The 20,192-nt window shown below is 48.9% G+C and overlaps 1 protein-coding gene across 2 annotated transcripts in view; it reads left to right on the forward strand.

Moving 5' to 3' along the window:
- CHAF1A (chromatin assembly factor 1 subunit A) overlaps window positions 1-18,163 on the forward strand; it is a 32,027-nt gene extending 13,864 nt beyond the window's left edge. The window contains exons 5-15 of one of the 2 annotated variants that reach the window (XM_037165327.2): window positions 1,917-2,146; window positions 2,399-2,459; window positions 2,816-2,884; window positions 8,185-8,411; window positions 8,950-9,118; window positions 9,299-9,379; window positions 10,127-10,219; window positions 11,350-11,602; window positions 12,195-12,685; window positions 16,687-16,783; window positions 17,675-18,163. In XM_037165327.2, coding sequence (XP_037021222.2) covers window positions 1,917-2,146; window positions 2,399-2,459; window positions 2,816-2,884; window positions 8,185-8,411; window positions 8,950-9,118; window positions 9,299-9,379; window positions 10,127-10,219; window positions 11,350-11,602; window positions 12,195-12,685; window positions 16,687-16,783; window positions 17,675-17,775 — 1,872 coding nt within the window. In that variant the 3' untranslated portion in view covers window positions 17,776-18,163. Of the gene's footprint in view, window positions 1-1,916; window positions 2,147-2,398; window positions 2,460-2,815; window positions 2,885-8,184; window positions 8,412-8,949; window positions 9,119-9,298; window positions 9,380-10,126; window positions 10,220-11,349; window positions 11,603-12,194; window positions 12,686-13,303; window positions 13,703-16,686; window positions 16,784-17,674 lie in introns of those variants that run through there. The other variant, XM_053658689.1, reaches the window with a different exon arrangement.
- The last annotated feature ends 2,029 nt before the right edge of the window (window positions 18,164-20,192 follow it).

The following is a 20,192-nucleotide window of genomic DNA, read 5'->3' on the forward strand; positions in this document are numbered from 1 at the left end:
TATTATTATCATAGTAATATTCGTGTATCCAATTGTAGCTTAAAATTGTCTACACATGAACCTACTCCCTTTCCTTGCATAGCAGGCTCCTACAAATAGAGTTAATTAAGTTCCATTCCTTCCCAGGTGCTATAGCATTTTGATGGCCCCTACGGTGATGGGTGATTACTACTTAGTGGTGCACTGTGGGGTTGTGGATTCCCTTATCTAGGGATCACCAAGTTTTGCACACAGCAGTTCATGCAAGGTTTTTCTTACTACCATGAAAAACAGGGCCAGTGGACTTCTCCCCTTCTGTGCCAGCTCATGGCAGGGGCACCAATGACAATTGGCTCTGGGTTCACCGGTGCTTCCTGTGCTGTCAACCTTATGGCTGCCTTTGATTTTTGCGGGTCTGATTTTGATGGCTTCTTTAGAGTTTATCTTATTCTCCCCTGCGTTTTTAGAGATGGCCACATGTGGGTAGAAGTGGAGACTGGACTCAAATATGGCTGAAGAGACCTGTTTTATCTAATTGACCTTGATTTCCAGAGCCTTCTGCCTTCTTAATGAGCGTTGGGGAGCTGCTAGTCTCATTTCTCGATCTAGACCAGACACTATCTTAAGTACTCTAAGTGTCAAGTGAAGATTCCGAGGATACTTGGCAAAAAGCAAACATTCATACATCTCTAAATAACAACCTCCATGGCTTTTATTAAAACAACCAAAGGGTTATCAGGGCAAAGGGTAGAATATTCTCTCGAGACAAGGCATAATCATACACCCAGACCAAAAGTGGAGTTGTTGGGCTCCTCACCTTGGGAAGACTGTCTTCGGTGGTGAATGTAATGGTCCTTGAAAATTACTCTGTGCTGTGTAAGGGCTTTATTGCCCTTCTGGTAACATGAATTCTATAATAACTCGGTGCCCCTGGCCACATGCCAATTCTTTGGAGTAAAGGGACTGATGTGCTGAAACAAGACATGACCATCTTAACGAGTATCAAAGACACTAGCTGTTTTCTCCTTACTTACACAAATTACTTTTCATCCTTTCTTCACGTCTACCCTTCTTTTCAGCTCCTAAGAAATGGTTTTAAAGATTTAAAACAATAAATATTTTGCTTGTATTTGTTAGTGCATTCTCAGTTGTTCCCTGCTATTTTAATTCTTTTTTCAGCTGGTTTCATGTGTTTGCCTCATCTGATCTTCCATTTTAAAAGAAATAAAATAAATCCTGTCATCTGGTATGGTTTAGGGAAAGATTGAAACAAAAGTGTTTTTGGTTTAAAGACAGAGAGGCAGCTTGGCCAGTGTGGCTCAGTGGAGTGCTAAACACTCCACTGGGTGCTAAACAGCGAACCAGATGGTTGCTGGTTCCATTCCCAGTCAGGGCACATGCCTGGGCTACAGGCCGGGTGCCCTGTAGAGGGCAAGTGCGAGGCAACCCCATATTGATAGTTTTCTCCTTGTCTTTCACCCTTCTTTCCCCTCTAAAAAAATAAATAAAAATAAAATCTTTTAAAAAATGACAGGGAGGCAAAACTGTGTTTATCTTTATTTTACCACAGATTTCTGATGAAATAAATGCAGTTCAAAAGAACAATGGGCACCCAGCACAGGCAGCCCAGGGTACTTAACCTTTTTTAATTAAGGAAAAAGTTAACTCCGTTCCATGTGTAAGGAAGGTATTTTAAATGAGTCTTATTTTAAATGGCCCACAAGTTCCTGTGACAATAGCTAATTTTCACAACAGAAGGAAATGTGATGGAAAAATCACTTCCATGTAAAGGTTTTGACCATCAATCAGGCTTTTCTTAGAGCCAGTTCCTTCATTCTTTCCCTTTCTGCTTGAACTTATTGTCCCCATGATGCCGACCAGACGCTTCCTGGGAGGTCTGCAGGGGGCATAGCTGTCAAATTGTCTCTTGGCTGCAGGATAAGGAGCGTTTGAGCAAGCAGCTGAAGTTACGGGCCAAAAAAGAGGAGAAGGAGAAGCAGAAAGAGGAGGCCAAGCGGGTCAAAGAAGAAGCCAGAAAGAAGAGGGAGGAAGAGAAGGAGCTGAAGGAGAAAGAGAGGCGTGAGAAAAGGGAGAAGGAAGAAAAGGAGAAGGCAGAGAAGCAGCGGCTCAAGGAGGAGCGGCGCAAGGAGCGGCAGGAGGCCCTGGAGTGAGTGTCCTCCCCAGGGTGGCGTGAGCAGTCTGGGGCACGGCCACTGCCTCCCTCCCTCTCTTTCTGTATCTTCCCAGAGGAAGGGGTAAAGGAAGCCAGAGCCCTGGTGCTCTCCCCGTTCTCCTCCTGCCTCTGTCTTCCAGACCTGTACAGACTCCTAACTGACTCGTGGGTTCTCGTCCGGGAACACAGGCTTTGTCTGTGTGCATCAGGCTCTGGTTGGCTGAAACCTAATTTCATGTCCCACAGGGCAAAGCTGGAGGAGAAGAGGAAAAAGGAAGAGGAGAAACGATTGAGAGAAGAGGAAAAGGTAGACATCCTCCTGGAACCTCTATAGTCTGGTCTGGTCCTTGAATTGTCACAGACAGGGTTTTTGCCTGTTGCTTCCCCAGTGTTCCCTGAGTCATGGGAGGTCCAGTGGCCCCACAGGGACTGACGTGTGTGTATATATGTTCCTGTAGCTTGTCGTCATGCTGGCCTGTCACATGCCTGCTAGCTTGATGCCCCAGGCTTTCTGCTCACCCAGCTGAGAGATTGAGGGGTTTTAAAAATTAACATCGAGATAATGTTTCAACTTTAAAGTGCTGGGGTTTAGTTCTAGGGGCCTTTGTGTGTTGCAGACACACACAATTTCTGTTCATTTCCTCATCTTCTATTAAATTGCAGCGCATTAAAGCAGAAAAGGCCGAAATCACAAGATTCTTCCAGAAACCAAAGACTCCACAGGCCCCCAAGGTGAGCAGCAGCTTTCTCTGACCTTGCTCTTTGTTGCTGTTAGGCTCTTCCCTTGGAAAGACAAAAGGGTATCTTCTGATCAGAGGGAGTTTCTGTTTTTGGTAGAGGCTGGAAGTTCTCGCTGTGTCCTTGAAAAGGCAAAAAGTGGCCATTTGCTAAAAGCCACATGTTTAGAGGTTGCTTCATGAACAGTTTTGTGTAAGGAGCTGTGTGGGAAGATGTGAGAAAATCTAGCTCTTACCCTTGAGACTTACACACAAGATGGGAAGCAAGATTCAGCATAAAGCAAGAGCCCAGAATCCCACTTCTCCAGTCTGGCACCCAGTCACCCCCTGAAGTCGCATCTGCTTGTGCAGCCCCCAGATTCCCCTGTTCCCTTCTCCCTGTGTACTCCAGAGGTAACCTGTCTTCTCCGTTGCCAGGGTTTTCTTCTAGGTATTTCTGCATTTAGATCCCTTTGTATATTTGTGTAATTATATACGTATAAATCGGGATTGATCCGAATTTATAATGTTACTGCTTTGTTTGCGTCACTGTAACATGGATTCTTGCCAGGTCGACACATGTGGGTCTATTTCATTTTTTCATTGCTGCATAATGCTTCATAATGTGGATGGTATCACTGTGTATAGATAACATTCTCCTATCAATCCCCCCACCAGTGGTGCCATGAATGTCGCTGACACACCTCTCTGCACAGGTGCCTGCCTTTTGGATGGCCACCTGGAGGTGGGCTTGCTGCTAGGTCCGAGGGTATGCACTGCAGTGAGATTGGAGTAGTAATTGTCCTGCTGCCCTCCAAAAAGGAAGTGCTGGTGTATATTCCCCAAAACATGAAAATACAATCTTTTCTACCTGCCGCCACCACCGGGTGTGATCACTTTTTTTTTTTTTTAAGCTTAACATAACAAATTTATTACCACACAGTTCTGCAGATCTGAAGTATGACAGTTCTCACTGGACTAAAGTCAAAGTGTTTTTTTTTTTCTTCTTCTTCTTCTTTGAGATTTTATTTATTTACTTTTTTAGACAGAGGGGAAGGGTAGGAGAGAAAGAAACATCAGTGTGTGGTTGCCTCTCATGCGCCCCCTACTGGGGACCTGGCCTGCACCCCAGGCCTGTGCACTGACTGGGAATCAAACTGAGGACGCTTTGGTTTTCAAGCTGGCACTCAATCCACTGAGCCATACCAGCCAGGGCCATAAAGTCATAATGTTTTAATTAGCAGGGCTGTGTTTTTTGCTAGAGAGTCCAGAGGAGAATCTGTCTCCTGGTCTTTTTCATCTTCTAGATGTGCCTGCATTCCTTGCCATGTGGCCTCCTCCTCTGTCTTTGAAGCCAGTGGCCCTGCATCTCTCTGATTGTTCTTCCATAGTCATGTCTCTCTTTCAAATTTTCTTTTAACTTAGCCAACTTAATGGTTAAAAAAATTGATATCCTTGTATCACTTTTTATTTTTCATGATGTCTAATGTAGTTGAGCATGTTTTTGATTTTTTTTTTTTTTTAAGAGAGAGGGGAATGGAGGGAAAAGGATAGGGAGAGAAACATCATTTACCTCTGACACATCCCCAACCAGGGACCTGGCCTGCATGTGTCCCGACCGATAATGAACCAGCAAACCTTCAGTGTGCGGGACGATGCTCAACTCACCGAGCCACACTAGTCAGGACCGTTTGCCATGTTATTTACAGAGTTGGCTTTCTGTCCTGGTCTCTAGGACTTATTTATATAGCCAGGATTTTCATCCTTGGTGATATACACCACAAATACTTGCAGTCTGTTAACTTGCCTTTTTTTTTTTTTTAAGATTTTATTTATTTACTTTTAGAGAGAGGAGGAGGGAGGGAAACATCGACTGGTCGCCTCCCACATGCCCCCAACTGAGACAACTCGTGCCCTGACTGGGAATTCAACTGGCCACCCTTCAGTTTACAGGCCAGTGTTCAATACACTGAGCCACAGGTTTTCTTTTTTATGTCTAGTTCCTCAGCCTAACTGGAACTCTCTGTGTTCATAGTGTGGGGCATGGCCCTTTCCATATAGATGCTCAATGTTCCAAGTACTGCTTGTTAGAATAATCAGCTGGTTCTTGGCCTGGGGTGTATGTTGGCATCACCAAGGAGCATTAAGAACACGGGACTTCTGGTCAAGATGGTGCGTAGAAAGACGTGGCTTTCTCCTTGCACAACCACATCAAAATTACAACTAAAATATAAAACAGTCATCACTCAGAACCATCAGAAATTGAGTTGAATGGAAGTCTGACAACTACAGAATTAAAGAACCTACATCCATCCAGACTGGTGGGGGGCACAGATGCAGGACAGGCTGGTTTCATACCCATGTGTGATGGGTAAAAATTCAGGAGGTATATCTCAGGAGCGAGGAGTCCCAGTCCCACACCAAGCCTCCTCCTGCCCAGGGTTCCAGTGACAGGAAGATGTGCCCCTACAACTTGTAGCTGCAAAAAGCAGTGAGTTGAGTTCGTAGAAGAAACTGCTGGAGACCCAAGCAGTTCCTCTTAAAGAACCACTCATGGACCCACCTACTCAGACTCACTCTGTCTAAGATCTAGCACTTAGCACCAGGGTAGCTGCTTAAAAGGCACCAGTGCCATACAGAGAGAAACTGGGGTGTCTGGCATCAAGGTGAACAGAGGCCATTGTCCCATTTCAGAGCCTTCCCCCCATAGAACCACTGAGCCAGCAAGCTGGTGCCATATCGGAGACTCCATCAACCTGTTTCACACTGTTTGACCTTTGGAGATCTTCAGAGACCCTGCCCAACCCAGCTTATGGGTCAACTCAAACTGCTTTTCCATTTGAATGGCTGGCATTGGCTCCTGCTGCACAACTTTCTAAAATCCTCTCAAACAAGCAACAGCTGGTCTCAGTGAGCTCCAGGCCCAGCACTAGCAGCAGCCAGCCTAGATTCACAGTTAGTCTTCCCCTGGGAATATCCACACCGGCACAATTAGCAGCCATCTCAGATTGCTTAATAGCTTAGGCAAGGTGCCATGGACAAAATACAGTGGGGGCTGACCTTAGCCTGCACCACCCAGAAACCCCAGGGTCAGTACATCCCATGGGTAGCTATGGACCATATCAGAGCACCACCACCCTGCGCCTGCATAGCTGGTCCTCCACAGAGGGTGGTAGTAAGTGGTCACAGCCAATCCTAGCAGCTGATTAGCCTGGGTAAATCCCTCTCATTGACCTGCCAACAGCAGTCAAGGTTCAACTACAAGGGGAGGGTTTGGTTAGGGTCAGCCCGCACAAGTGGTGCACATTGGGTACCCAGCTTGGGTAATGGGGGAGGCTGTGCCACTGGACCCAGTACGACACCTACTATATAGTAGCCTGTAGTAGCAAGACACAGAGTCAAAGCACCTCTACCTAATACATGGAAACAAATGCAGGGAGGCTGCCAAAACAAGAAAAAGAAACATGGCCCAAATGAAAGAACAGATCAAAATTCCAGGAAAAAAGCAATCTGTCAGCTGCAGAGTTCAAAACACTGGTTAAAAGGATGTTCAAGGAACTCAGGACCTCAGCAGCATAAAAATGACCCAGTCAGAAGTGAAGGAAACACTAATTTAAATAACAATGTATAGGGAAAGAACAGTGGAGTTGATGAAGCCTAGAATCAAATCAGTGATTTGGAGCAAAAAAATTAAGATGGTATAAGCAGCCTCTGCAACATTTGCATTATAGAGGTTCCAGAAGGAGAAGAGAAGGAGCAAGAAATTGGAGATCTATTGGAAAAAATAATAAAAGGAAACTTCCCTGATTTGGTGAAGGAAATAGATATGCAAGTCCAGGAAGCACAGAGTGTCCCAAAGAAGATGGATGCAGAGAGGCCCACTCCAAGACACATCATGATTAAAATGCCAGAGGTTGAAGAAAAGCTTAAAAGCAGCAAGGGAAAAGCAGTTAGTTACCTACAGGGGAGTTCCCATAAGACTGTCAGCTGATTTCTCAAAAGAAACTTGGCAGGCTAGAAGGACTGGAAAAAAATATTCAAAGTCATAAAAAGTAGGGACCTATAGCCAAGATTGCTCTAGTCAGCAAAGCTGTTGTTTAGAAGGGCAGATAGCTTCCCAAGACAAGAAAAAACTAAAGGAGTTCATCATTACCAAACCATTATTATATGAAATGTTAAAGGGACTAATTTAAGAAAAAGATCAAACCTATGAACAATAAAATGGCAAAAATACATATCTGTCAACAATTGAATCTAGAAAATAAACTAAGCAAATAAGAACAGAGACAGAATTATGGATTTGGGGGGAGCCTTTTGACGGTTGCCAGATGGGAATGGGGTATGGGGGAATGGGTGAGGAGGTGAGACAATTAAGAAGTACAAATAGGTGGTTACAGAGTAATCATCGGGGTGTAAAGTACAGAATAGGAGATGGAGCAGCCAAAGAACTTATTCATATGACCCACGGACATGAACAATGGCGGGGGATTGTTTGAGAGAGTGGGGAGTGTGGGATGGGGGGTGGCAAAGGGGGAAATCAGGACAACTGTAATAGCATAATCAATGAATTACAAAAAAGAAAACACTGGGGTGTGGGTCCCATCCTGTAGAACACCTTGGGCCTGGCGTGGGCATCAGGGTTCCTGACAGTGTCTGCATTACCCTATTGTGGGGCCCCAAGGAGGGTCACTGGCCTTGGCCGCTCTCTTTGCTTATGTGGAAGGTTGGCTTTCCTGCATCGGACTTCATAGACATAGATTGTCCTCACTTTCTACGCCCTCGTATGCTGCCAGCTTTGGGGTCCACTGACACACGTTAACAGTGTCAAAGGAGCCTGAGCAGGGAAATCAAACCTCCTGGAATTTACAGTGGGTGGTTCTTAGAACACAGACACCAGTGTTTCAGGGTCATGTCTGCCTTTAGTGTTGAAACTGACCCTGTGTTGAAGGTCATCTTGTATCACAAAAGTGCGTCTTTCAGGAAGCTGGTCACTCTCCAAGTCTTAGTTTCCTCACCTGACAGCTCAGGTCTTATTGTTTTCTTTACTTTTAAAGGAAAGTCAGATTTATTGAGGTATAATTTACAGTAAGTTCACCATTGAATGAGTTCCAACAATGTATGAAGCCGCACAGCAACTACTGTAATCAAGATCTGCAGCGTTCACATCATTCCTCATGGCTCCCTTGTAGCTAGTCCCTTCCCCCCACCAGCCGATGGGCATCACATGGCGTCTCTCCTTTGACTTACCCACTGGATGCCTCTGCTGAGTGGCCTCCATTGCCCATGTTGTGCCATCACATCTTATCTCCATTTCAGACCCTGGCTGGCTCCTGCGGGAAGTTTGCCCCTTTTGAAATTAAAGAGAACATGGTCCTCGCCCCTCGTTGTCGGATTGCCTTTGACCAAGACCTCTGTGATCAGTTAGACCAGCTCCTGCAGCAGCAGAGTGACAACTTCTCCTTCCTGAAAGATCTAAAAGGCCGGCAGCCTCTCAGGTCTGGACCCACTGTGGTTTCTAACCGGAATTCAGAGTTTTTAAACAGGTTAGTGCCCTGGAGACTGTCCTTTGCCTGTTGGAGAAGTCAGCACAGTGGGCCTAGCTATAGATTCTGGTCCACTGCTGACCCACTGTGGCCTTGGGCCAGTCATCTCCCTCCCATGTCTCCAGCCCTGGGTTCAGAGTTTTGTCTGACCTCTCTTCTGGCTTCCTGTGAGCCTCTGAGATATCTGAGGTGTGCTTTGGGAGTGCAGACAGCCTGTTCAGCATCCCAGTCTCTCTTGGGAGGGATCCATTTCCATGCTGGCCTCCCTGGAGGGGTGCTCCCTGCTCTTGGCTGATGGACTTTTTCTTCATGGCCCTGCTCACAGACATGCTGTGGGGGCAGCAACATGGCAGCACTCTTGTTTCTCCTTGTGTTGTGTCTCTGGAATGAATGTTCTTAGCCTTCTTCAGGGGCAGGTGGTGTTGCTGCTTAATGGTTACCCGCCCTTGTAGACTGCTCGTGGCCTGCTTCTTTGGGAAAACTAGGTGATCGCGTTGCTGGGGAGGCATATGACTGAGTGCAGTGTCTTACCCTTCAGTGATGTGGTGATTGTGGAGAGCAGCAAAGTAGATGGCGTTCCTGAGAGGAAGAAGTTTGGCAGGATGAAGCTCTTACAGTTTTCTGAAAATCACCGACCTGCATATTGGGGGACATGGAATAAGAGGACGACAGTCATCCATCCAAGGGACCCCTGGGCCCAAGACAGGGTGAGCATGCAAGCCGAAGTGCCAGTGGTCTGGGCACACCTGTATTTCAGTTTTTTCTTCTCAGTTTGTCTTTATTTACACTGGTCTCTCTCATTCCATAAGTATTCTAGCTTCTCTGCTCTGCCATTTTTTCCCATCCCTGAGAGATGGCAGTGACACACTGCGTGTCTGTTTTCTCAGAAGCTCCTGGACTATGAGGTAGACAGTGATGAAGAGTGGGAAGAGGAGGAGCCCGGAGAGTCCCTCTCTCACAGTGAAGGGGTGAGTGCAGACCTGGAATGATCTCAGCTTCCACCAAAGGACCGCAGCAGCCCTGGGCTCAGTTCACTCACGCAGCTTCTCTGTCATCTACAAAGTTGTCTGAAAATGTCAGCCAGCCACTCACATCTGGGTTTCCAGCTTCTCCTGGAACACCTTATTTGGCAGCACTAATCTGCCTGGCAGTAGTGGGTCGTTACCTAGCAGTCGCCCCTTCTAGATGGGGCACACCCACTCTGGTTCACCCAGGTCTCCATCACTCCCTCGTGACTTACCAGGTGACTTCAGTCCTTGGTGTGCTGCCTGGCCCTCATCCCCCACTGCAATACAGTGGAATTAGTTCATGAGGTTTTGGTTGATCAATTCTTGTATGTGCCTTGACTGGGGATCGAACCTGCAACCTTGGTGTATCAGGACAACACTCTAATCAACTGAGCTACCTGGCCAGGGTCCACAGATTGAAAGGGTTTTTTTTAACCTCATTTTGTTTTTTAATGATTGTATTTATTTTGGGGGAGGGGGGAAAGGGAGAAAAACATTAATCTGTGGTTGCCTCTCATGCTGCCTCAATTGGGACCTGATCTACAACCCAGGCATGTGCCCTGACTGGGAATCAAACCAGCGACCCATTGGTTCGCAGGCTGGCACTCAATCCACTGAGCTACACCAGCCAGGGCTACACATTTAAATTTTGAGTGAAGCATGTATTATTTCCATGTGCGAACATACTTTTTTTTTTTTTTTTTTAAGGACGATGATGATGAAGTAGGAGATGATGAAGACGAGGATGATGGTTTTTTTGTTCCCCATGGGTACCTGTCTGAGGACGAGGGAGTAACTGAGGTGAGTGGGTGCATGGGGAGGTGGCTAGTCAAAGAGGAGCTCTATCTGGGGCCAGAACTTGGTGGATGCTAACATGGGGACGGTGCCGATGGCTCCCAGCCCACCCATGGCTGATCCCACATGTATCTTGCTCCTTGAAGCTCTGAAGGTGATCCCCAACGTGTGCTCATTGGTGGGAATGCTAGACCCTGTGCTGGGGTTAGTCGGGGAGAATTCCCAGGGATGGAGGGACGGAGAAGAAACCCGGACAGGGATTGACTGTGGTTCATGAGTCAGCTTGACAAACTGTTTTTTTAAACATGTGTTTAGCTGAAGCGTAATTAACGTACAGAACATTTACATTTTAATTACTCAGATTGATGGGTTTTAATAATCAGTGTCATCACCACCTGAAATAAAATATAGAGCTTTCCATCTCTCCAGAACGTTCCCTCAACTTCCCTTCAAGTTTAGCCCAGCACCAGCAAAACCACCATCTTCGAAATGTTGCCACATGGTTGAACTTTGGCATAAGCCATTTTTAGGGCTCCGAAGGCCTGTCGACTGTGGTGTTGGGGTAGTGGTGAAACAGTGGCGGGAGTGGTAAACTGTAGAATGACTTTGTCTCTAAGTCAGACTTAATGGGCATGAGTCCCGTCTACATTTCTGACCAATGAGGCAGGCTGGTGTCTTGTGGGGCCCATAAGCATCTCTGTGTGAGTGGTAGCATTTGTTGTGGGAGAGGCCCGGCCCTGTGGCTATACTGGGCGTCTGATTCTGGGTTGAGTTCTATAGCTCCCAGGGTCACGTGTTAACCTGGAAACCAAGAGTGGAATTCAGAGGCCCCTTGTACACCTGTGACTCATCGTTAGAGCGAGACAGCATAGGTGCATCTAAAGCACCAGAAGTGCCGATTATCATTCAATCTAGAGAAGCTTTCTGCACGTTTCATCTCCTGTAATATTAGAGAAGGGACAACTAGGACATGGTGGGAACCATGAAGCTGCTGTTTCTGCCTTGGCCCTCACTCTTCGAATAACTGCCCCCAAATGCTCTCTCCTTCACTGTCCTCAAGGCTGGGGCTGCAGTGCAGTGCCTGGGGTGGAGAGGAGTGGGGACTCTGAGTAAGCATCTGCTCTCTCGCCTGCAAGGAATGTGCTGACCCCGAGAACCACAAGGTCCGCCAGAAGCTGAAGGCCAAGGAGTGGGATGAGTTTTTAGCCAAGGGAAAGCGGTTCCGCGTGCTCCAGCCCGTGAAGATTGGCTGCATCTGGGCGGCAGACAAGGATGACAGCGCCGACCTGAAGGTGCTAGAGCAGTTCACGGCGTGCCTTCTAGAGACAGTTCCCTCCGAGGAGGAGCAGACGCCCAAGGCCTCCAAGAGAGAGAAGAGGGACCAGCACAGTGAGTGCTGGCTTGGGGCAGGGGCAGAAGGGGGTCAGGCTCCCACCTGCTCCGAGGCCCAGGTTGGTCCAGGGCCAAGGGCAGACGTCTTAGGCAAGTGGATTAATAATTTAGAAGTTCTTTCAATAAATCACAAAGGCCAGCACTTGCTGGGCACATCCATTTCTTCTGTGGTATTCGTAATAGCAGTACAGGGTAGCTAGTTTAATTAGCCAAATTTACCAACAGGGAGGGATACAGGTCCAGAGTGCTTGGCCCAGGGTCACTCACGTCCCTCACCTCTGTGCCTCCTCGCTCTTCAAAGCTGGGGAGGACCAGTGACAGAATGAGGGCGCGATGACCGTGACTGAGGAAACACAGGTGTATAAAGTCAGACATGATAGTTGTATCTGAACAAATCTGCCTTGTGAGGTTTGGGCTTCACAGAACCTCATCGGGAGCAAGTTTATGTGTCTTAAATCTACTCTTAATAGGCCACCTGAAGCTGATCATGTCCCTCAATTTTGGTGACAGGTTCAGGTGCCATGTGCAGTGTTTATTGCTTTTCTCCCCGTGTCTGACACCCACCTGTATCCCCATCTCATCCCACCAGTCTTGGCCCAGTTGCTTCCGCTGCTGCATGGGAACGTGAATGGAAGCAAAGTCATCATCCGGGAATTCCAAGAGTGCTGCCGCCAAGGGCTGCTCAGCAAGGACACCGGCAGTCCTGAGAACAGCTCCGCCAGCCCTCCGAGCCCCGGCTCTTCCCGCCCACAGACCCCCACCACCAGTGAGGACAACACTGTCCCCTCCAAGGCCAGGCTCAAGCGGATTATTTCCGAGAACTCAGTGTATGAGAAAAGGCCTGATTTCAGGATGTGCTGGTACGTCCACCCACAGGTGCTGAAGAGCTTTGATCAGGAGCACCTGCCTGTACCGTGCCAGTGGAATTATGTCACCATGGTGCCCTCGGCCACCAGGGAGGACAGTGGCACCGTCCCGGCTGCAGGGCCCAGCCAGGGGACACCCGTCTCGCTGAAGAGGAAGTCAGCAGGCAGCATGTGCATCACCCAGTTCATGAAGAAGCGCAGGCACGACGGGCAGGTGAGCAGTGGGGGGCTGGAGGGCGGGGCAAGCAAGCCCCTAAAGTGGCTTTTTTATTTTTAATAAAGTTTGTTTTTTAGAGCAGTTTTAGATTCACAGCAAAATTGAGGCAACGAAATTGTCCAAAATTAAAGAGAGGGTACAGAGATTTCCCATATTACCTACCCCGTAACACACACACAGCCTTCCCACCGGGAACATCCCTGCAGAGCTGTATGCTTTTTAAGAGTTGAGGAACTCACGTTTGACACACCATTGTCATACACAGTCCATAGCTGACATTAGCATACACTGTTGGTGGTGTCCATTTTACCAAAGATGGCAACAGCCATCTTTGGACAGATGTGTAATGATGTGTATCCACCATTACAGTATCACACAGAGTAGTTTCATGGCCCTAAAAATCCTCTGTCTTGCCTAGTCCATCCTCCATCCTAGCCCTTAGCAACTGCTGATCCATCTCTATAGTTTTGTCTTTTATAGAATGTCACATCATTGGAATCATGCAGGATGTAGACTTTTTAGATTGGCTCTTTTACTTAGTTAAATGCCTTCATGGGTCCTTTATGTTGTCTTTTTATGGCTTGATGGCTCCTCAATTTAGGGTTCTCACTTTAGGCCAGCTACACATTTTGATGAAGGCATGGTAGGAGCTGAGTCGTCCGCTCATGTCCAGAGCCTTCTTCGGGAGAGTGATGCTGCTCTGGGAGCTGTGCTCTGAAGGCCGTAGCCACGGTGATGGAGGAGGAGATTCGGTGTACACCCCCTTCACTCCCCGCTGCAGCCCTCTGCTCTGAGATGAGTTACTATTGCAGCTTAGAAAATAAAGTGATTATCAGGGTGAGGAGGCAAGAGAAATGAAATTGTCCCTGAAATGATGCCTGTCCATCATAAATCTTCAACTGTCACGGCAAGCGGAACCATCAGATCATCCGAATGTCAGCTGTCACTCCCCAGAACCCTGGGCCAAGTACCTTGTGTGCACAGCTCTGCCTGCCTGCGGACTCAGCTTGGTGCTGTGGGTCAGGAGACAGGGGTCCCAGACCCACAAACACTTCTCTCCCTGGACCTCAGCCCGAAGTGATGAGCTTCATTAGATCTGTTAGGTGTTTGAGCCACACAGACCCTTTCAGGGTCCATCTCATTGTTACCCCAAACAGTCTTAGGAGGGACTCATGTAGCTGCTCTGGTTGAAACAAGCTGGGGGCTCCTCAGATGGGTGGTGCTGGAAGACACCCTTCATGTGAGCTCACAAGCAGCCTTCACAGGCCTTTGCCGTCAGCCCTCCCTCAGACACCTCTGTGCCGTTGTTTGCTTCTTTGGTGTGGTGTGGAGTCCTGCACGGTCTTGTGTGGGAGCACAGCTGCGTTCCTGAGCCCCACTTGTGATCATCCTCATTCATGTTTATAACCGTGTTGCCCTATGTAGAAAACGGTGGTTTTGCCCCATTACCAGGCACTGTCCCAGGCACTTTATGTGAATGCCTGCATTTCATTGGTGGTAAGAAGCTTTATTCTCTAATTGAGGCCTCCAGGAATTAATTAGGCCAGGGTGTGCCCTCCCAGGTAAGAGGTAGATGTGGGAGAAAGGTATGCCTGGGGATCAGTGGAGCAGATCATGTCACCCAGTGATAACACACAGGACAGCAGCTCAATGATGCAGTTGGTGTAGACTCAGCTCCTTGCTGCAGAAGCACTCCCCGGGAAGGGGGTTAAACCCTTAGGAGATCTGGGCATGCTGCCCCCACAACTCTGATTCAGTAAGGTGGTAGGGGGCTCAAGTCTGCGTTTCAAAGCCCCTTCTCAGGGAATCCATGGGAAGGATCCAGGACCATTGCATGGGCCAGCACAGTGGGTACTGGCTCTTTGGATATTCTGGGAGCAGTTCTATGGGCCGTCAGCCTCACCCCTACTCCTTGGAGCACTCAACCTACAACAGCCTGCTTGATAGCACTGGATCCCCAGAACTATGTTTGGCCTCAGGTAACAGCCCCCGTGTTGTAGGAGTTTGTCTGCAGCAACAAGTCCTGAGCTTGTGTAACTTCCTAGTCCAGTAGCTGAGTCCTCCTCTCTCCTGTTCCCTCTTTCCTTAGCGTGTGGCCTGCCAGCAGGTTGAGCGTGGCTGGACCCTCCCTGGGGAGACAGCCCATTTAGCTGTAAAGGGACACCCACCCCAGCCGACTTCCACCTGTATCTTTCTGGCCCAAATATTTAGGCACAGCCACTGCGGGTTGCAAGAGAGGCTGGGAAATGAGACCTGACCACCCTCCTCCCCCAACAAAACTCCAGTTCTGTCTTGGGCGGGGGCTGCATGAGCAAGGCCTGCCAGCACACTGCGCCTACCCAAAGTGGGAGACCGGCATAACTTTCCAAAAGGGAGGACTGGAGGGGCATGTGGAACACTTCCTCCTGCGTTTTGGTAAAGCTGCAAACTAGTGTTTCTGCCCTGTTGGAAGTGGTTGGAGCTAAACTATGAATGTGTGTGAATGTTTTTAAATCTTTATTTAGATTTAAGTTATCACGAACCCTGGGGTTACAAGGTATTACCAGAAGAGTCAGCACTTGTGGATGGTTGAGACGCCAGCCAGCTCTACCACCAAATGTCTGGCACCAAGGTGACTCAGATCTGGGCCTTGGTTTTATTTTAAAATGGGAAGAGGTTCTGCTTCTCCTTTCCAGTCAGATCTATTCTATTATCAAAGGAAAACTAAGACAACAGGTGTTATGCAGCTGTAGTTCTTAACAACTGCCAATGTCTCCCTGCCTGGTCCACACGTTCCCCCCTTTCCGTCTCTGCATCCGCTGCGTGCGGTGGCAGCAGTGGGGCGAGGAGCCTTCCCATCACATAGCTGCTGGCCTTTCAGCATACTGGGCTCAGTGTCACCCAGAATTCCCACTGTAGAGTAACCTGCCCTGTGCATGCAGGGTTATGATGGTGGGCCCCCCTAAACTTACATTTCTTGTTTGTAGGGTCCAGTGACCAGGAAAGGCTATGAAATGTCTGTTCCTTTTGTTTAACAGATCCAAACACACACTCCCAACTCTGCGTAGTTGAGAGCTGAACTCTGCTATTCTCAGTCAGTCAGTTCTTTAGAACAAGTTGTTAGAAGTGCCTTCAGCATCCTACTGTGGCAGCTCCTGCTTTTGCTCTGGGGGGCTGTTCCTGTCTCAGTGATGCTGCAGCCACCAAGGAGCCTGGCTGTGGAGCATACACACCGGGACCTGATGCTGCTGCAAACTGGAGCCCAGTCTGCCGGCCAGGCCAGGGACCAATGTGCACATCTTGCTGCTCTTTCATCCCTTTTCCAGGCAGGCAGGGTGTTGTGGCAGAGGAATTTTGAAGTCTTTTTGAGAAGTAGCCCCTCCGTTGAAATCTGATCCTACCTCTTCTGCTGGTTCCCTTTGTTCATTTACAGAAAGAGTAAACACTTGTGTGGGTGGTTGATGTTTAAAATCTGTCCTGCTACTTTCCATCTTGCCCTTCTGTCCCCTCTGCTGAATGCCCGTGAAAACAGCCCAGGATCCTGTTGGAAACTCTAACCCCACTCTCCTGTCTGTCCGGACTTCCGTCTGGTTAATGGGATGGCATCCCGCACAGGCCAAACTGGTTCGAGCATAAATTGAGAGTTGTCGGGTCTCAGACGGAAGGGACAGAAAGCACTGACCAACTGAGCTCTCAGCCATTGGTATCAAATAATAAATGTAGAGAAAGTGTGTGTCTTATCAATTTTCCTTTCAAACCAAACGAGAAACCCAGATTTTTAATTGAGAACAGTTCACAAATTATATTTTAGTAAGGTAAATGTGGTAGTAATTTTCAGAGCTTCATTGGCGGGAACTCCCCAAGGTTTCCTTTGGTCACTGACTATCAAATGGATTCCTTCCATTTGTTGCTGAAATGGGTAGAGGGTGAGGCATGTGTGTACCTGTAGCAGGAGGGGTCACATACTGTTCTGCCCCAAAGTGCCTGGACTGACAGTCCATCCCCCTGTGTCTATTCAGGTAGGAGCTGGGGACCTGGATGGCTTCCAGGCAGACACAGAAGAAGAGGAGGAAGAGGATGGTGACTGTGTAATGATGGATATCTCGGATGTTGCTGGTGAGAGTGGCCCCAGACCCTCCTCCCCTAGACTGGCAGCTGCAGGGAAGGCGCACACCCTCAGGCTTTTTAACTGGCCCTCGTACATAATGTACATAAAGGCACTGGGTGGGCTAGTCTAAGGGTGGGGGTGGGCAGTTGAGTCCAGTCAAGATCTGGAGGGTCTGGCTTTGTTCCCTAAGCTACTTTTTTTTTTTAAAGATTTTATTTATTTATCTTTAGAGGGGAAGGAAAGGAGAGGGAGAGAGAGAAAAATCAATGTATGGTTGCCTTTCGTGCATCCCCTGCTGGGAACTGGCCTGCAGGGAACCTGCCTGCAACCCAGGAATGTGCCCTGACTGGGAATCAAACCATGATTGTCTGGTTCGCAGGCCCGTGCTCAATCCACTGAGCTACACCAGCCAGGGCTCCTGAGCTACTTTTAAGAAACAAAAAAACTGAAGGTTGATTGCTGCCAAGGTGAAGGGTAGATGGGAGGTGTCAGAGAGAGTGTGGAAGGCGGAGGCTTGGTACCAATGAGTTGTCTCTGAATTGAGCTGCTCCAGGGAAGAGGAGGGCAGCAGTGCTGCTGGCTCGGGGAGCTTCAGGTCCAGTGATGCTTGACAGAGCCTCTCGGCCTGGGTGCCCTGGTTTCCTCACTGCGAGCATAGAACTTCGGGCCCAGATTTGGCTCTTCGTCTCTGAGCTGAAGAGTGACAGGGTCTGGCTGGAGCGGGTGAGGGACTACATTCATCTAGAAAGCAGGGAGGGGCCTGGTTTCTAGACAGATGCCCCTTCTCTAACTACAGTTGGGGGGTGGGGGCATCTTACCCCAAGAAGGCCCTCAGGCCGTTTCAAGCTCCAAGGACACAGGTACAGCCGGCCGAAGCCCCTCCCTGTCTTGCCTTGCAGAGGTCCAGGACCCATGTGGAACCACTCCTGGAGCTGGAAGGCCTGCAGGAATGGACACCAGTGAGAGCCCCGCGCCCTCCAGCTCACTTGGCCCCTCCTGAGCACCCCAGTTGGCCCGTGTGTGTATGTAGAATGGTTAGGGTTTTCTCAGATGCGTCTCGGATACTTGAAAGTCCTACGATTCCTGTGTAAAGAGCACTTTGTCCTGCTTTGCATACCCATCCCCCACTAAGGGATGGAAAGTATATAGGATGCTTGGTTCATTCTTTTTGATATTTGTAAAAACTTTTCCCCCAAAGTTGCCTATTATTCTGCCCTTTAATAAAGCATTATCGCAATATGTTGGCCTGTACAGGGAAGCCTAATCTTGCCCTATGGACCCCAAACAGGCACTACAATGAAATGCTTATAAATGAATTGGAGCCCTGCTGGTGCAGCTTAGCGCTGGGACCTGATGTGAACGTGTATAAATTTATTGTCTAGTCCTGAGTTGGTGTCTGTCGTCTTTTCAACCCATTGTTTCTGTGAGTGGGTGTGTGCCTTCACCCGTGGCTTGAGTCTCGTGCCCTGCGCTGTACTACCAGGTATCTGTTCCTTACACCCCACATACGGTGCTGCGGCATCTCTATCAAGCTTTCCATTCTGCAAAAGTGCTGTCCCATCTCTGTTGTGAAATCCTCCGCCTTCTCAGTGATCTAGTTCAGGTTCTCAGCAGGTAGGTACTCGTGCCCATCCATCCCACCTGCCCCTTGGGAGGGGAGCAGGGCCCACTCTGGGCCTGTAAGATCTGAGTCTTGGCTTCCAGATGGACTTCTGGGTCAGGCACACCACAGTAGTGTTGAAACTGGGCGGAGCCAGCTGAAGATGCCAGAGCCCTAGTCCCTGAGACTAGAACAGCACCACACTGGGACAGCCATAGCCCCACTGAGGTGTCTCAGCACATGTGGAAGGCCTCAGCACAGACTTCATCCAGCCTGAACTCCTGTCCTGCTAACACCACATTTGAGTTTTTGTTCCTGCTGTTCCCAAGGGAGAAGAGCCAACAGGCATGTCAGCATGCAGAACAGTTACATCAGCTGGGTACAGCCAGACGGGGCAACCCAACCTGTTGCTGTGTGGTGGGCCAAGGCTCCATGTGTACCACCATCCTCTGATCCTCCCCTAGGGCCCGGTATGGGTGGCACTGAGGAACACCCAGTTGCAGAGTGAGCCCCAGCCAGGACCTCCTACTGGAAGCAGGGTGCCAGTGAATACAGGTGTGTGCACAGGACAGAGGCAGGTGTGTTACTCCTGTGGACACAACTACCTGTCAAGACCCCTTAGGCCTGTTTTAGTTGGGTATCTGACAACTTGGGAGTTGGGGACGGAGGAGATGTAGGACCTAAGTGACAGGTCAGGGCTGTGCTGGGTTCCCGAGATAGGGCAGCAAAGGAGACAGGCCTGGGTCCAACAGATGCTGGCGGCCCAGGTGTGAGATGAGGTGTGCATGGAAGCAACTCACTGCATGGCAGGGTTACAAGGGATTTTTGCTTTAAAAATCATTTCCCTCTAACCAGTGTGGTTCTGTTCATTCTGCAAATTGAAAGGTCGCCCATTTGGTTCCTGGTCAGGGCACATGCCCTCAGTTGCAGGTTTGGTCCCCAGGAAGGGGGGATGTACAAGAAGCAAATAAATGATATTTCCTTCCCTTCTTCCCTTTCCCTCTCTAAAAATAGATTAAAATTTGTTTTGAAAAATCGTATTTGAGATCTTGAAGCTTTAAGTCTGTCTGTCACCCAGCTGGCAGTGGTCAGGACCAGCCACCAGGCCTCTGCAGGAATGTCTACAAGCCTCAGCTAGCAGCCTGCTGGGGGGTGAGGGAGGGGACGATCCAGGTCAGTGGTTGAGGGGGCATTGCCCAGGCTGGGTGTGACCAGGGGCGAGCACCTTTGAGGCTCCAGGCCTTGCTTTCCCTGTCTTAGTCCCTGTGGCTGTAATGTATCACTGTCACTAAAAACAATGGCTTAAAACACATACTGTTCTTACCATTCTGGGTATCGTATCTGATTAACATGGGTCTCACTACTTTAAAATACAGGTGTGGGTGGGGCTGGTTCCTTCTGGTAGCTCCAGGGGAGAATCCACTTTCTGCCTCTTCCAGCTTCTAGTGGCCACTGCATCCCGTGGTTCCTGGATCCTTCCTCCAGATTTGAAACCCACAGCACAGCCTCCTCCTTCCACATACAGGAACACCTGGGATGACGCTGGGCCCGTCTGGAGAACCCAGGACAATCTCCCACCTGAAGGTCTTTAATCACACACAAATTTTCTCGTCACTTTCCTCTTCTGTGAAGGTTTCAACATTCACAGGTTCCAGGGGTGAGGATGTGGACATCTACGGAGACTTGTTCTGCAGGGCCTCAGCCCTGGCCCTACAGTCCAGGGCCCCTGGGGTGGCCTCCCACAAGATGGGCTTGACCACTGGGCGACTGCAGCTACTGACCTGCCCTGTGACACAGCTGGAATTTACCACCAGGAA

The sequence above is a fragment of the Artibeus jamaicensis genome, unplaced genomic scaffold, assembly GCF_021234435.1.
Source record: "Artibeus jamaicensis isolate MK-2021 breed Jamaican fruit bat unplaced genomic scaffold, CSHL_Jam_final scaffold_537, whole genome shotgun sequence".
NCBI classification, from domain to species: domain Eukaryota; kingdom Metazoa; phylum Chordata; class Mammalia; order Chiroptera; family Phyllostomidae; genus Artibeus; species Artibeus jamaicensis.